The sequence below is a fragment of the Anomaloglossus baeobatrachus genome, chromosome 1 (assembly GCF_048569485.1).
Source record: "Anomaloglossus baeobatrachus isolate aAnoBae1 chromosome 1, aAnoBae1.hap1, whole genome shotgun sequence".
NCBI classification, from domain to species: Eukaryota; Metazoa; Chordata; class Amphibia; order Anura; family Aromobatidae; genus Anomaloglossus; species Anomaloglossus baeobatrachus.
In genome coordinates, this window is record NC_134353.1 from 697,726,251 (window position 1) to 697,744,531 (window position 18,281).

The window sequence follows — 18,281 nt, forward strand, 5'->3', positions numbered from 1 at the left end:
AGTCCTGACTCATGGTAGGGGAAATGATGGAGGGACTAGTATCACAAGACTCTGCTCTGCTCTGAAGTAGCAATAGTGGTGGCCACACTCTTTGGGGTTGGGTCAAAATCATCTTCTAAAATGGGAGATTCATGTACATTACTGATAGACTCGGGATACTGCTTTCCCAACTTCCCTTTCAGCATCCTTAAGATTGACCCAGGTGGGCCACCTTCAATAACTGGTCCAGTCACATCACATCTTCCACAACTACATTGTTACTTTTCTGCATACAGGTAGGCATGTGGCATTATTATTGAACACCTTTCACCATGTGCAATAGCCCAGGCTCCAGCATATTCCCCTGGGCATCCTACTATGACTGGTGTTGTCTGGTGATCAATTTCCCTTAAAGTAATCTATTACCAGAAAGGTTCCTGTGGAGTATTTACACACTGATACAACGCCACATTAAAGCAAAAAAAAAAAAAACAGGCAATTTTCCCTAACGAAGTCAGGTTCAGAAAATGTGAGCTGTTGACTTCTAGAGTCCTGGATTCAAATATATAATGACTATGCCCTAGTGGGTGTGCCTTAGAGAGCGGGAAATTAGATTGCGAGCTCCACTGGGCACAGAGCCCAAAGTGATTACAATCTGTGTAAAGGGCTGTAAATTATATGAACACTAAATGGCGTTTCATTTAGATCTTCCTTTTAGGGGGGTGAGCTGCGAGGAAGTGTCACACTTTCCTGCTTTGCCGAATAATGTAAATCAATATATGATGTACTTTCCATGCGTACACTGCAAGATCATTCACTGCAGTCATCACACCTTCTAGGTTACTGCTATTGAAACATCTTTAAAACTGCATTAAACCTTGAAATTAATGTTTTAAATTAAACGAGATATGGCCAAAGGGGCAGTGCTTCGCAATCTTGTGTCTTATTGCAGACAGAGCAAAGGGGGAAGGCTCCTGCTGCAACTATTCGTCTTAGGCCCTGTGCGCACTAGAAATGGAATTTTCTTAAAATTCCGCACGCTCTTAAAGATTTCCGCACCTGCGGGAAAAAAACGCAAAAAATCCGCACCGAAATCCGCGTGCGGTATGTTGCGTTTTGGTGTGGACTTGGTGCGGAATTGCCGCAGGTTGTTCCCTGCGGGATTTCAGTTCTCTCCGCTCCTGGTGTCCGTGGTGCTGAAGCCTCCGGGCCGTGCTTTTATCCCATGCGGTTGCCTCCGGCGCTCTGCTGTTTGGGGGTTAGCTGTGCACTGCATAACTGCATATGCATGAGCCGGCCTGGAAGCAGGAGAGCAGTGTCCGGAGGCAGCCTCGCAGGAGAAGGTGAGTATAAGATCAGCGGTGACTACAGTCAGCTGATGTGCAGTGACCCCTGGAGTCCTCCACCTGTCACTGCAAAGCACATCAGTGAAGTCACCGCTGATCCCGGCGGCTCACTTCACTTGCGTCCTGACCCTCAAAGTGAGCAGTCATGGTCTATGGCACTCACTGTGAGTGCCAAGTGTAGCAGAGCTGGAAGTGTTGTGGGACATTTTGTGGATTACGTCGGACCCGGAGGGCTGTTATTAGGGGTTAATAAAGTGGTGAAAGAGGGGGCTTTTTTGTCTATTTGAAATAAAGGATTTTTGGGGTGTTTGTGCTTATTTACTTTCACTTACAGTTTAGTGATGAGGGGTGTTGTATAGACGCTTGCCATCACTAAACTAGGACTTAGTGGCAGCTATGGGCTGCTGCCATTAACTCCTTCATTACCCCGATTGCCACCGCATCACGGCAATGGGAAGAGCCCGGAAAAGTCCGGGACTGTCGCATCTAATGGATGCGGCAATTCCGGGCGGCTGCTGGCTGATATATTTTTAGGCTGCGGGGCTCCCCATCCTGAGAATACCAGCCCCCAGCTGTGAGGCTTTATCCAGGCTGGTTATCAAAATTGGGGGGACCGCAAGCCATTTTTTAATTTATTTATTTTACTGTACGCTATAGACTCGCCCACCGGCGCCTGTGATTGGTTGCACTGAGAGAGCTGTCACTCAGCGTGGGGGTGTGTCTGCCTGTAACTAATCACAGCCACTGGTAAGCAGGGAAGGGGTGAATACGAGATTGAATAATGAGCGGCCGGCTCTGGAAGATGAAAGAGCTGCCGCGGGAGCAGTGTGACAGCCGCCCGGTCATTGGTGAGTATGAAGCGCTTGCTCCTACCCCTTTGGGCCAGATTCTGTTCCCCATAAACTTTATATGGGTAGCAGCATCTGGCCAGATACCGGGGATCAATCCTCCGCCGACCCAGAGTCAGTGGGTGATTGATCTGCCAGCCCTCGAAACCGCAGGGACCTGCGGAAAAGAAGTGACATGCAATTGTTTTTGCTGCAGGAATCCCGCAGCAAAACATGCAGCTGTCAAAATCTGCATAGTGCGCACAGCATTTTTTTCCCATAGGATTTGCTGGTGAATCACTGCAGAGATGTTATGAACATTTTCTGCAGCGAAACATGAAACAAATCCGCAGGTAATCTGCAGGAAATTCCGTCTAGTGCACACAGGGCCCTAGGCAATGAGGAGTGGGTATGCCTGATCTCAAGTGGAGAATATTCCTCCTTTACGTATAAAATTACCAGTTTTAATTGCAAAATGAGGCAAAATTATGCAGTTAGGGAGGAGGTTAAAGGGGTTGTACAGTCTCAGAAGAAAACTCTGCAGTCACTCAATGTGACTACATACTGCCCAATCATGACAGACTGCAATATACACTTTTACGATTTCCCATGTGGGGGTGGGATTATATGAACACATGAATGTGATTTGCATGCTTATGATCACAAGACGACTTGAGAGAAGCAGGGTGAGACTAGTCGACACGTGATTTTAAGCCTGCAAATCGCACCCATGACTGTTTACCCACACATGTAATACCTGTGCATCGTGACAGTGTGCGCGTTGTGCAAGCTATCATTGTCACGGGTATAACACGTGTGACAGATAGTGATGTGGTTTCTGGCCATTGAAGGTCACAGTGTCTGGCTGCGCAGAATGCTCCCTGAATTTCCATTGTTCCTGCAGTTAGTATTCATTGGTATAGGTAGCTTTACAGCTGGATTCATTTCTCCCCTTTTGGACCCAGAAGGAGCTCGACTTCCACGCTGCTGTTGATTATCAGTATTCCCTTGATATTTAAATACCCTTTGCTTCCTTTTGGATTGTGCTGGTGATATTTTCAGTTCCTTCAAGCTGAGGTTGCAAGCAGGTGGCTTGTACTCCTCTGTTGTATAGTTGCTGAAAGCTCTGCTGACCTCCTACCTAAGTAATCTAATAAGTAGTTCATGCTTTTCCCCTTATGTGTCCCTCTTGTGTCTTCTATAGTTGTTTAGTGGGGTTGACAAAGAGCTCATCCCATCCGTTCCCAATTTATGGCCCAACACTAGGGATACCTAGTGTCAGGCATCCTGCTCAGCGCATAGATGCGTAACCTATCTAGGGTGGTGAGGGACCCCGGGGACCAGCAGTAGGTTCGGTCGGGGGTCACCATCTTCCCTTTCCCTAGACACCGGTCTCCCTTCCCATTTGCAGTGCGCTTTGTACTTCCCCGTACCTAGTGTGACAGTTGTTCTGCAGGCACATGATGTCTGAGTGATCGTAGACTTCTCCTCTGAGACAGGACAACCCCTTTGAAGTAGAGATAGCTGGGAAATATAATATATATATATATATATATATATATATATATATCTTTTGTTATGTCATTTTATTCCATTAAGATGTGAAAAAAAAACCAAACCACAAATATAAATAGTTAATCTAGGACTTTTATCAGGATCATCCTTTGCACCAGTGCCCAGAATTATATACCATAGTATATATTATGTGATCACCAAGCTCAGAGAAAGGCATCCATTTTCATAAATAATTGTCATCTATCCTGACAGTGCCTTTTTTTTTTTTTTTTTTTTTTTTTTTATTCAGCACAAAGCCATGTTGCAAACCTTCTGCTTGTAGTGGAACATGTTTTTAAGGAAGCTGGCACAACTAGGTTTCATGTTGGAGAAGAGCCAGATGCATTATCTTTGACGCCTGCAATGGTCAGCACCAGATGAATACACACCCCCACAGTCTTCTAGATAATTCAAAGAGTGCTAAGAGAAAATCACAACTTCCATGTGCAGGAATGAGTGATAAGAAGTACAAAACTATAGCAGTCTTTGAAAAATCTAGGTCATCGTGGTTGGTAAGTGACAGCACAGGAATATGGTCCTCAGCCAACAAATGGCAAACGGTTTTCTTGAAATGTGGCAGTCAATGTTACTGTTGTATCTACATCTGTTTTAGTTTTACATCATTCCTTATTATATACTTGAAATCCAGACATCTCTGAGCTCCAGGAAAAGAAGAGTCCTAATGACCTTGAAATCAGGCATTCGCTTTACAGACAGTCTACACTTTTGGGAACAAGTATGAGAGTATGTTAGTGTGAAGGTGAATGTGACAGTGTGAATAGCTTATTGCATTTCATGCCTGTAGACAGGGCCAGCTCCAGATTTAAGCAAACCATTGGGAAACTGTCCCACTGGGCCCCTTTTTTTTACTTTTTGATTTTTTGTTTATTTTTTATCCTTGCCTATAATTTAATTTTTTCAAAAATCAATTATATTGGGTTTGATTGGTTTTTTTTTTCCCAGATAAGCTTTAATTTTCAAATTTTCATCATTACCATTTTGGGTTCACTTAACTTTCTAATACTTTTATTCCATTTTTTAAAAAGATACCAAAATGTTGTTTTTTTTGCCTTTTATTTAAGTTCCAGGACAGAGTGATGCATTAGATGTTGCTGCGATCAGAGCTGGTTAGACATGGGTAGCAACTGTATAACACAACCAGCCCCTGCATTGTTTGGAGCGGGCTCGGGTCCTGAGCCTGCTCTATACCTGCAGTATGTACATACGCTGTAAATGTATGGTAGAGGGTGCCAATGGAGATCTGGGCTATGTGGGCCATCTAGCACAGTGGGCTCTCGCTCTTGCCTGGGCTTACTACATGCTAACGCTGGTGCTGTCTGTAGGTTCTTGGTATTACAACTGCCAGTGAGTCGGGAACTCAGGCTGAGATCTTTTAGTACAGTCTAACAATAATCTCTGGAATACCAGAACAGTAATTCCCTGTCATATGACAGATGAGACAATCGACATGATGAAGGCTAGCGACGATGACCGCAGCATTTATTAGTGTCTCATGTGATAATTTAATCGTAGACTCCACGGCGTGGGATTTTATGTAACTGATAGCAACACATCTATGGCCAAATTTTATGGAACCAGATATAAAATATATATAAAGATTTCAAACCTAAAACAACCTACTCTTGTCAGTGATTTTGATATTAGTTTTGATTATTAAATAATGTTCTCATAATAATTCTATCTTTATTATGGTATTGAGGGAACATATTACTATGTAAGTGTAGACATTTTGTGCAGTGCTCCACACAGCCAGGTCTCCTGGTGAAATCAATACCTGAATGTTGTTGCATCTATATGGGCTTTAGTTACATCTTTGGGAGCTTTTGATGTGTTGCACTGATCTAATGTTAACAGCAAAGATCGCGCTATGTTACTTGCATGAAATTTTCAAAAAAGATGGGACAAATTTATGGCCAGGCCTAGAGATGGAAAATTGATTTGCAGGACTCTGGTTCATTGGTTAGGTCAGTAATCCGTGACTGCTGGATGGGAGGCCTGCAAATCTCCTTACCTTCCAGTATTACTGGCTTTTCTTTTGATTAACCTGGCTAGTGCAATGTGATGAATGTGTGTCATGCCACCATGATGACACCAGCCTACTAATCAAAAAAAGTGCTGGGAGAAAAGGAGATTCCTAGGGCTCATAACCAGTGGTCACAGATTGCTCCGAGGGACCAGAGTCTTTCAAATTGATTTTCTATTTCTAAGCATAACATTTAGTTGTTGAAATGACCATCATCTGAACTGCACAGTGATTTCCCTACTTACCGTCACATATCAACTAGCATTTCATCTGCTTCTCTGTAGAAGGCCGGTGTCACACTTGCGACTGTAAAATCGGTCCGATTCTCATGCTAGAAAGTAGCATGAGGTCTGTCCGAGTGTTGATCCGTGTGCAATGCAACTGCAATGCGAGTCTGTGATTTTTCTCTAGATTGTAGTCCGTGTGCAATCCGTGTGTGATCCGTTTTTATTCTCAGCAGCTATGTCATCTGCCATTCAGCTCCGCTACATGCCTGCTGACAGCAGACACCGACAGAGCCGCGGGATCAGAATGAACTCGGATGAACTTCATTCTACTTCATTGTCATCCCGCGGCTATATCTGTGTGTCACTGCCAGATTTTCGGTCACCGGTGAAGGTCTCACCACCGGTGTCTGCAAATCCTGAGTGACTGAAGTGATCTGCGCGATCAGCGGTGCCGTCACTGAGGTTACCCGCGGCCACAGATCTCAGGTGGAGGCCTTTAGCTGTGGCCTTGGGTAACCTCAGTGACTGCACCGCTGATCGCGCGACTCACTTCAGTTGCTAAAGGGAGCTCACAGCGGTCGTGGTCTGTGGCCACTCTGTCAGCTTCCGATGTAGCAGATCTGAAAGCGTCGTGGGACCTCTGTAGATTACGTCGGACCTGGAGGGGTATTTGGGGATTTTAACAAAGTGGAGAAAGAGGGTGTGTTTTGGGTTTTTTTTGTCTTTTATTCCAAATAAAGGATTTTTGGGTGTATGTGTTTATTTTCTTTAACTTACAGGTTAATCGTGGAAAGTATTTCAGGGAGACGTCTGCCATGATTAACCTAGGACTTAGTGGCAGCTATGGGCTGCCATTAACTCCTTATTACCCCGATTGCCACCACACCAGGGCAATTCGAGATGTGCCGGATACAGTCCCAGGATTGTCGCATCTAATGAATGTGGCAATTCTGGGCGGCTGCTGGCTGATATTTTAGGGTGGGGGGCTCCCCATAACATGGGGCTCCCCATCCTGACAATACCAGCCTCCAGCCGTATGGCTTTACCTTGGCTGATATCAAAATTGGGGGGGACCACACGGCGTTTTTTTTAAATTATTTATTTTACTGCACGATATAGACCTGCCCACCGACGGCTGTGATTGGTTGTAGTGAGACAGCTGTCACTCAACGTAAGGGCGTGTCTGACTGCAACCAATCATAGGCGCCGGTGGGCAGGAGAAGCAGTGAATACGAGATGGAATAATGAGCAGCCGGCATTTTCAAAAGAGGAAAAGCCACCGGAGCTTTGTGACATCTGTGCAGTGCCGCGTCTGTGATCGGGGAGTATGAGAGAGGGGGTGAGAGGGAAAGACCGACTGATGGCGAGAGCGAGATTGACACACCGACCGATCTCATTCATTTACAGTGTTCTCTGCTACATGCGATAAATGTATTTAGAAAAACGCATGTCACTAGGATGGTCTGTGTGCTCTCCGTGTGACATCCGGGTTTTTTATCGGACCCATAGACTTGCATTGGAGTGACTCGCGCAAGAAACTCTAAAAATCGTAAATGCTGCGATTTTTTTTTTTTTTTTTTTTTTTTTCCCTCTCAGTCCGATTTGAGCTGTGAAAAAAACAGATCGGAGCTGCCGCATTGCTTAACATTTGGTTTGAGTGCAATGCGAGATTTTCTCGCATTGCACTCGTGCAAGTCAATTGCAAGTGTGACGCCGGACGAACATTGAGAAAAGCCAGTGAGAAGCTAGTTAGCACTTAAAGGGAACCTGTCGGGTCCCATATGCCTTGTAACCTACAAGCCGGGTGATGTGTGGCCTAAAAACCCCTTCCTACTCATCCTTGTGTTGTAATATTGTGTAAAATGAATTTGTAAAATATGTAAAATATTCCCTATGTAATGAGCAGAGAGACTAGTCCCCATGGCGCCGCTTCGCCCCATCTAATTTGCCGTCTTTCCGTGGTATCACGGTATCATGATACCATGCCGCTGTGGGCATGATACCATGGATTTACATGAGTGACGTCACCGTCGGCTCCTGGAAATCCCGCGTGTGCGCTTCTCATTCGCACAGCCTTCTTAACCAGGTGTTTGCTTGCCAGCTTAAGACACGCTTTGCGCATGGTCGGAAGCGCAGGAGCCTTCAGATCATTCACAGTGCACTTGTGAAGCCAACAAGTGTACACCCAGTTAAAAAGGCTGCACAAATGAGAAGCACGCACACCCGGGATCTCCAGGAGCTCATTTACTCATGTAAATCCATGGTATCACGCCACAGGGGAGTGATATCACACCCACAGAGGCGTGATACCACGGAAAGAAGGCAAACTAGACTGGGCAAAGCGACACCCTGGGGACTAGTTCCTCTGTTCATTTATATAGGGAAGACGTAAGTTATAAAACCTTTTTTTTTTTTTTTTTTTTTTTTTTTTTTTTTTTTTTTTTTATATAAATTCATTTTACACAATATTACAACAAAGGGATGGGTAGGAATGGGTTTCTAGACCACACATAACCCTGCCTGTAGGTTACAGGGCATATGGGCCCTGACAGCCTTTAACCACTGTTATGCCATTTGGTAATGTGACGAATGCGCAATTAGGCTAATAGGGTCAAATCCTAACAGTGTGTCCATTACAGACACTTTTTGTACTCTGCAAGATGCACTGCTTGGCAAAAGTTTGCCCTGTGGTATAAAACCCCTTTAAAAAAAAACAAAGAAAAAAAAAGAAAACCCATAATTTTGCATTGGGCTGTATTTTGTATAAAGCATGTGTAAAGCGGGGTTTACACGCTGCGACATCGCTAGCATCGGCTAGCGATGTCGAGCACGATAGTCCCCGCCCCCGTCGTACGTGCGATATTGTGTGATCGCTGCCGTAGCGAACATTATCGCTATGGCAGCGTCACACGCACATACCTGCTCTGCGACGTTGCTCTGGCCGGCTTACTGTGTCCTTTGTAAGGGGGCAGTTTGTGCGACGTCACACAGCAGGCGTCCAATAGAAGCGGAGGGGCGGAGATGAGCGGGACGTAACATCCCGCCCACCTCCTTCCTTCCGCATTGCCGGTGGAGGCAGGTAAGGAGATGTTTGTCGCTCCTGCGGTGTCACACACAGCGATGTGTGGTGCCACAGGACCGAGGAACAACATCGCTAATAAGCATTAAACAATTTTTTGTTTCAGGACGACTTCTCCGCGGCAAACTATTTTGACTGCTTTTGCGATCGTTTACGGTCGCTCAAAAGTGTCACACGCTGCAATCTCAATAATGAAGCCGGATGTGCGTCACAAACACAGTGACTCCGACGATAATTCAATAACGATATCGTAGCGTGTAAACCCCGCTTAAGTCTGCGGTTGGATATAAAGCAACTGATTAACTGGATTGTAGCTTTTGTATATTGGACTGTAATGAAGAAACCCATCTGACTTTTTTTTTTTTCTTCTTCTTAGCCCTCTGCTACTATTGATCCCATGATGTGATATGACCCTTGGGAAGTGGCATTCATTCTATTGTCTCACATACTAATCAATAACCCTTCCCATTAACGTAATATTTTTCTGTTAAAAATTAATGCTTACTTCAAAACTAAAATATCCATTGTGCTCATAACCTTAATATGATACATGGGTGATCTATACAAGAAGAAAGGTCAGCAAATGTTTATGTGATGAATGAAGACAAGCCAGTGACTATGGAGTTTTGATAACCTAATACAGTATCTGTAAAAGTATACATACCGTGTGACTGTTTTTACATTTATTCACGTTACACCCACAAACTTAAATGTATTTTATGTGATATACCAACACAAGTAGCAAATATTTGTTATATATGCCATGTAGGGAACACAGCTAGCATGTGGAAGAAGGTGCTCTGGTCAGATGAGACCAAAGTAGAATATTTTGGGCTAAATGCAAAATGTTGTTATATATGGCAAAAAAATAATACTGCACATTATCCTGAAAACATCATACCCACCGTCACACATGGTGGTGGCAGCATCATGCTGGGTAGATGCTTTTCTTCAGCAGGGACTGAGAAGCTGGTCAGAGTTGATGAGAAGATGGATGGCGCTAAATACAGGGGAACCCTGGAGAAAAACCTGGTAGAGGCTACAAAATACTTGAGACTTGAGGAGTAGATTCAATTTCCAGCAGGACAATGTCCCTAAACATCCTACCAGAGCTACAATGGAATGGTTTAGATCAAAGCATATTCATGTGTGAATGACCCAGTCAAAGTTCAGACCTAAATCCCATTGAGTATCTGCGGCAAGACTTGAAAATTGCTGTTTGTAGACGCTCTACATCCAATCTCACCGAGCTACAGCTATTTTGAAAAGCAGAATGGGCAAAAATTTCAGCCTCTAGATGTGCAAAGCTGGTACAGATTTCTAAAAATTTGTAGAAGTAATTGCAGTGAAAGGTGGTCCTACAAAGTATCAGACAGGGGTTGAATACAAATGCACATCACAATTTTCCGATTTTGTATTTTAAAATTTATTTCGAAATCCATGTATCATTTCCTTTATACTTAACAAATACTTGCTACTTAGTGTTGGTATATCACATAAAATCCCAATAAAATACATTTATTTGTGGACATAACGTAAAAAGTGTATGAATACTATATCAAGGTACTGTACATCCAGGAGACATTCAGAATCTGCTCACAAGCCCATAGTGATTATTCAGCCATGGATAAATTAGCCATGTTTGGATTCTTTGTATACAGACTTATAAATCTCTCCTGTAATATTATACTGCTTTATGAAGCTCACGCAGAGCATACTGCATATCTTGCATTGTGTGAAGCAATAGAGAACAGTGATGCAGTCAGTCCATATTTACGTTTCTTTGTGTCTAACAGGTACGGATCGCTGTCAGCTAGAGGACGAAGAAAGGAAAAATACATCAAAAAGGCCAATGGAATAGACAAGAGGCTGGCCACACAATCTTTCTGCTCCAGTGTAGGATCACCATGGCAACCAGAAAATACAATTAAAAAAGGCAAGTTACACAGATGCAGATGTAGGCTGCTCCTTAGTTTTGAACAGAAGGAAGTGAAATAATTATGCAGAAGCAAAAAGGGTACATGACGGATATGGTCACTCAGTGGAGGCAGGAAGACTTTATCCACTAAAAAAAAGGAATGTGCCACTTCTACCTCAAAGGAAAGGGAGTGCCATGACATCTGCTCAGGAGGCCATCTGCATGACATTGTGCTGGTCCTTCTATTTACATACTTGTTAGGGTGGCGCTCTTTCAGTTTATTATTATACTTGGCGCAAGGCTGAAAGACAAAACTATCTGTCAGACAGAAGGAAGGATAGAGAGAGGAGGGGGGAATCTCCACCTCTGGCAACCGCCTACCATGGGATGTCGGCAGAGTGCGGAGGAGAAAGAAGCAGCAAGGCGCTCGCGCAGGATCGATAGACACCTGCGCTCTGAAAGTCAGCGCCAACGTCGAGAAATCAAACTTTTGCTGCTCGGAACCAGCAATTCTGGTAAAAGCACCATTGTAAAGCAGATGAAAATTATCCATAGTGGCGGATTCAATCTGGAGGCATGTAAAGAATATAAGCCCCTCATAATTTATAATGCCATTGACTCCCTCACTCGCATCATAAGGGCACTTGCTACTTTGAAGATTGAGTTTCACAACCCTGACCGGGCATATGATGCTGTCCAGCTGTTTGCTTTGACTGGCCCTGCAGAAAGCAAGGGTGAAATTACTTCTGAACTGCTAGGGGTGATGAAGCGACTATGGGCAGACTCTGGTGTCCAAGAGTGCTTTTCCCGTTCTAATGAGTATCATCTAGAAGACAATGCTGCCTATTACCTAAATGACCTTGAAAGAATAGCAGCTGTTGAGTATATCCCCACTGTAGAAGACATCCTGCGTTCTCGAGACATGACTACAGGCATTGTAGAGAACAAGTTCACTTTTAAAGAGCTGACCTTCAAGATGGTCGATGTTGGAGGCCAGCGGTCTGAAAGAAAGAAGTGGATTCACTGCTTTGAGGGTGTCACAGCCATAATATTCTGTGTGGAACTCAGTGGATATGACTTGAAACTTTATGAAGACAACCAAACAGTAAGTTAAGAAAATCCTGAGAAAAAGGGGCTACATTTCCTAATACCATAGGAAATCATTTATTATACGTCAAATGCAAAGCTTGGGTTAAGATGCCAAAGACAATGTTGTATGGAGGTGCGCATACACCAACTTTATAGCTGGAGTATAAATACACAAAATGCCTATAGACGGGCAATACACACTGAAAAAAATATAAACCCTGCACATTTGTTTTTGGTCCCATTTTTTTCATGAGCTGAACTTTAGGCTATATGCCCACGGGAGCTTGCTTCTGTGGATTTTGCCACGGAAAACCTGCGGATTTATCTGGGTTTTCCAGATAAATCCGCAGGTTTTAGCATGTACAGACACTCCCCATGTTATCCTATGGGACATGGGGAGTGTCTGTGTCCACGCTGCGGAATGTGCGGCTGCGGAATATGCTGCGGATGTCCCGCAGCCGCACGTAACTGCATGTCAATTATTCCTGCGGAATTACCTGCGGAAATCCTGGCCCTCCACTATGGAGATAGAAGCCGGGATGTCCGCAGGTAAATTGCATGAAAGTCCGCAGGTTTACCGCAGCTATTCCGCTGTACTACCGCAGCTAAAAATAGCTGCGGATGCCGGCGGGCAGCTGCGGGAAACCTGCGGCGGTACCTGCAGATACATCCACAGGTGCGATCTCCCGTGGGCACATGGCCGTAGATCTAAGACTTTATTATATACACAAAATGCCTTTTTCTCTCTCAAATATTCTTCTCAAATTTGTCTAAATCTGTGTTAGTCAGCACTTCTCCATTGCTGAGATAATCCATCCACCTCACAGGCACATCAAGATGCTGATTAGACAGCATGATTATTGCACAGGTGTGCCTTAGGCCAGCCACAATAAAAGGCTACTCTAAAATGTGCAGTTTTACAGTATTTGATGGAAACTTACATCTCTGTACCCATGTCTTGCTTAAAATGAACAGAGAATAAAAAAAAAGGGCATAATATGGTTTATACTGTGTATATGTATGTGTATGTATATGTGTAATATATATATAATATAATGTATGTATATGTATGTATGTGTATGTGTGTGTGTGTGTGTATATATATATATATATGTATATATATATATGTATAGATATATATATAGATAGATAGATATATATATATATATATATATATATATATATATATATATATATATATATATATATATATATATATATATATATATATATATATATATATATATATATATATATATAATATATATATATGTGTGTTTTTAAAAATGCTCATTTATTTGGCTGCATTTCGTAAATAAGATTTCTTTAAATCCCATTAACTACAATTTAACATGTGGTCGACGTAGAAAATTACTGCTGTCGCCAAAGGCAGAAAACCAGGTGGGTGATTGCATGCCTATAGTAACAGACGGCAGCAATCTCTGTGATCTCAGCTCTGAGACCAACATTTATATATGCACAATATTTGGAGTACAGAATGGCTTCAGGACGGATGAGCAATTAGTTTATTTTGGATGTGGCTCTATTTGTGTGGTGTAAATAACCTAGGAGAGCTCTATAGCAGCCATTGTTGATGTGCCACATTTATTCTTGCTATACTGTTGCAATGTACGGTATTCTACACAGAGCTGACTGTTCCATAGTATTTAGTCTGATTCTCATGATTATGACATATTTTCTTGCACAGGTGCAAATAGGATAAAGCGGGGACACAGATTTGTCAGGATCTTCTACAGATGGGTTATACCAGTTTTGGCACTATTGAGCAAAACCTGATCTACATACAGTATGTTATGCAAGAAAAGAAACCCTGAATAGAGTAATGCTTTATTTGCCATGTGGTCAGGCCACATGGCAATTGGACACCTGTTGCTGAGTACCCTTACATATTATTATATATGGCATATTATATTACATATAATAATCTGCGATCCATTTACAATCAATGAACGCTTCTAGTAAGTCACTTACTAATAGTATCCAAGCATACATTTATGTAATGTTCCACCTTGGATTAACAGCAAAGTGGATGGGCTTTAGAAAAGCCATGCCATTTGTGTTTTTTTTTTTTTTTTCTAAACAGTCAAATAAACCTATGGTAATGTTTGAGAATGTGTATATTTATTAAAACCCCACCTTGCTCTCATAACCAAGGCCAGCATGCCTCATTATATGGTTCTAAAAGAAATTACTATATATATTTAATTTTTTTTTCCATAGATGATTAGAAACATTGGACACATTGTAGATTTCTTTCCATGAATGTAGCTTTTAGGGTAATTTTGACTCCATAAAGTGGAATCAAAAATAGAAAGGAGATTCTTTCCTATATTCGTCCAATATTGTACAAAAATTCTGCAAAGTAAGAATACTTTCAAACATAGAATTATTGATAGTTTATTTTTTATCAATTAAAATTCAAAGTGAGTAACAAAAAAATAAAAAATCATATCACTATTTGGTGCGATCACCCTTTAACCTTCAAAACAGAATCAATTTAACTAGTTACTCTTAAGGCCACGTCACACAGAGATAAATCTTTGGCAGATCTGTGGTTGCAGTGAAATCATGGACATATTGTTCCATTTGTACACAGCCACAAACCTGGCACTGATTGTCCACAATTTCACTGCAACCACAGATCTGCCGCAGATTTATCTGTGTGTGTGACAGGGCCTTTACAATCAGTTTTTAAAGGAACTCGGCATGAAGGTTGTTCCAAACATCTTTGAGAACTAACCGCAGACCTTCTGAGGAAATATAGGCTTGTGCAAAGCCTTTTGACTCTTCATGTAATCCAAGACAGACTTGATATTGAGATCAGGGCTCTGTGGGGAACAAATCATCACTTCCAGGACTCCTTGTTCTTCTTTACCCAGAAGATTGTTCTTAATTACATTGGATGTATGTTTGAGGTTGTTATCCTGCTGAGAGTAGAGGGTGCTTTACACGCTGCGACATCGCTAGCGATTGCTAGCAATGTTGAGCGCGATAGCACCCGCCCCCGTCGTTCGTGCACTATTTTGTAATAGCTGCCGTAGCGAACATTATCGCTACGGCAGCGTCACACGCACATACCTTGTCAGCGACGTCGCTGTGACCGCCGAACAATATCTCCTTCAAGGGGGAGGTGCGTTCGGCGTCATAGCCACGTCATCGCGACGTCACTAAGCAGCCAGCCAATAGAAGCGGAGATGAGCGGGATGTAACATCCCGCCCACCTCCTTCCTTCCGCATTGCCGGTGGACGCAGGTAAGGAGATGTTCGTCGTTCCTGCGGTGTCACACATAGCGATGTGTGCTGCCGCAGGAACGACGAATCACATCGTACCTGTGGCAGCAGCGATATTAAGGAAAGGAGCGACGTGTCAACGATCACCGTTTTTGAACGATTTTGCGATTGTTGATCGTCGCTCCTTGGTGTTACACGCTGCGATGTCGCTACCGGCGCCGATATGCGTCACTAACAACGTGACCCTGACGATATATCGGTAGCGATGTCGCAGCGTGTAAAGCACCCTTTAATTGGAGCCAAGCATAAGGCCTTCTTGATGTTACTACGTTTCTCAGCAGTGAGGAAACCATTAAGGCCGGGGCCACACTGGGGACTAATGCGATCCTCGCATGACACTTGGCTCACACTGGCAGCACAGCAGGAGCCGAGTGTCATGCGAGTGTCACTGCGACTGAGGTCCAATCATGCGATCGGACCTGAGCTTTCGGGGAATGGGCCAGCACTTAGAAGGGACGGGTCGGCGCTGAGGAGGAGAGGGAGGTATTTATTTCCCTCTCTCCTCCATTGACGGCTATTGCCATTCTCGCTCTGCACTCGCGGTACACTGGTGTACTGAGAGTGCAGTGTGATTTTTCTCTCGTCCCATACACTTGAATGGGTGTGAGAGAAATAAGGATCGCATTGCACTCGCCGCATGCTGTGATTGTTTTCTCTGTCCAATTAGGGATGAGAAAATAATCGCTCATGTGTGCTGGCACATAGGCTAATATTGGTCCGAGTGGAATGCGATGTTTTATCGCATTCCACTCGCTCCAATTTTCATGTCGTGTGTCTTAGGCCTGCTCAAATCTGCTGAAATGCAGCCATGGGCTGTGTGCACAGGCTGCGTTTTTTTTGCCGTGTTTTATTGTGCAGTTTGTTGCCCAAATCTGCATGTCTTTCCTTGTCCCGGCAAAGTCTGAGAACTCAAAAATGTTGTGCACAATGCTGTGCTGTGTCATATTGCTTTTTTTTTTTTATTTTTTTTATTTTTTTATTAGCTTGGAGGTTTTGGTGCACAAAAAAACTGCAGCATGTCAATTCTTTGTGTTTTTGTCCTTTGTTTTTTAGCCTTTCCAGCCATTCATTTTACAAAAAAAACCATATGTGACAAAAACACATGCGTTTTTTGTTGTTTTTTTGCCACAAGGTTCAGTTCATTTGTGAACAAATTTTCTGCAGCATGCGCACATATCCTTAACCTCTTCATGACTGGCCGATTTTCCGCTTTCCATTTTTTTTTTTGCCTTCCGAGAGCTGTAACTTTTTTATTTTTAAGTCAGTCTTGCCATATAAGAACTTGTTTTTTTGTGGAACGAGCTGTACTTTTAAAAGAAACCAAGATTATTACAATATAGTGTACTGGAAAACGGAAAAATATTCCAAATGTGGAAAAATTGCAAATAAAAAGACAATTTGATTTGTTTTTGAGATATTTTACTCAGTGTTCACTATATAGTGAAACTGATGTGTTGGTGTGATGTCTAAGGTCTATGCGAGTTTGTAGACACCAAACATGTATAGAGTAAAGGCCCCGTTACACGCAACGACATCGCTAACGAGATGTCGTTGGGATCATAGAATTCGTGACTTACATCCGGTCTCGTTAGCGACGTCGTTGCGTGTGACACATACGAGCGATCGCTAACGATGCAAAATACTCACCTAATCGTTGATCGTTGACACGTCGTCCATTTCCCAAATGTCATTGCAGGACGCAGGTTGTCCATCTTTCCTGAGGCAGCACACATCGCTACGTGCGACACCCCAGGAACGACGAACAACACCGTACCTGTGTCCTCCGGCAACGAGGTGGGCGTGACTTTCATGCAGCTGCTCTCCGCCCCTCCGCTTCTATTGGACGCCTACCTTGTGACGTCGCTGTGACACCGCACGAACCGCCCTTAGAAAAGAGACTGTTCGCCGCCCACAGCGATGTCGCTAGGAATGGAAGTATGTGTGACTGGTACTAGCGCTAGATATTGTGCGCCACGGGCAGCGATTTGCAAGGGCGGGTGCTTTCACAAGCGACATCGCTAGTGATGTCGCTGCGTGTAAAGCTCCCTTAAGAAGAAACAGATCAGCTCATCTGTTCAATCATGACGTGGATCATTGTTCCAGGGCGGTGTACGGAGAGCAAAACTTCTCGTTCAAAAGTGGAAAATTTTCCACTGTTGAATTTTTTTTTCCTCTGATGGATTACCAAACATGTATAGATTTACATTTTACGTAATGGGTTAAAAAAAAATCAGACATTTGTCCAAAAAAAAGTTGCGTACGTTTTGTGCCATTTCCGCGACCCATAGCGTTCTCATTTCTTCGGGATCTATGGCTCAGCGACAGCTTATTTTTTGCGCCTCGGGCTGATTTTTTTCACGGTACCATTATTGCTCCAATGCTACGTTTTGATCGCCGGTTATTGAATTTTGTGCAAAATCTGAAGCAACCAAACAACGTAATTTTGCTGTTTGGAATTTCTTTGCCGCTACACAGTTTACTGATCAGATTAATTGATTTTATATTTGTATCTGCCATTTCTGAATGTGGCGATACCAAATTTGTGTATATTTTTTTTTTTTAAACCTTTTAATTTTCAGTGGGACGAAAGGGGAGTGATTTTGAAGTTTTATTTATTTTTTTTTTTTAATTTTTCAAAACTTTTTTTTTTAAACGTTTTTTTAATTTATTTTACTAGGTCCCCTCGGGGACTATAAGGATCAGCTGTCTGATCGCTCATTCATTTCTCCCAATAAGACCAGCATCGCTTAGACTAGGAGAAATGACAATCTCTTGTAAGCTGCAGTACTCGTCTGCTTCTTACAGGTCCTTAGTCATGTGAGCTAGAGGAGTCAACACATGACCCTGTGCTACCATGACAACCATCGGATCGACGTGATCATGTCATGTGACTTACGGTGGCAGCC

At 43.1% G+C, this 18,281-nt stretch overlaps 2 protein-coding genes across 2 annotated transcripts in view; one reads left to right on the forward strand and one right to left on the reverse strand.

Moving 5' to 3' along the window:
- Positions 1-18,281, reverse strand: part of RSPH14 (radial spoke head 14 homolog) — a 387,168-nt gene that overhangs the window by 132,788 nt on the left and 236,099 nt on the right. The window lies entirely within an intron of this gene.
- Positions 1-18,281, forward strand: part of GNAZ (G protein subunit alpha z) — a 232,457-nt gene that overhangs the window by 58,510 nt on the left and 155,666 nt on the right. The window contains exon 2 of the mRNA XM_075320726.1: positions 10,853-12,079. Within this exon, the coding sequence (XP_075176841.1) occupies positions 11,357-12,079 (723 nt within the window). The 5' untranslated portion in view covers positions 10,853-11,356. The remainder of the gene's footprint in view (positions 1-10,852; positions 12,080-18,281) is intronic.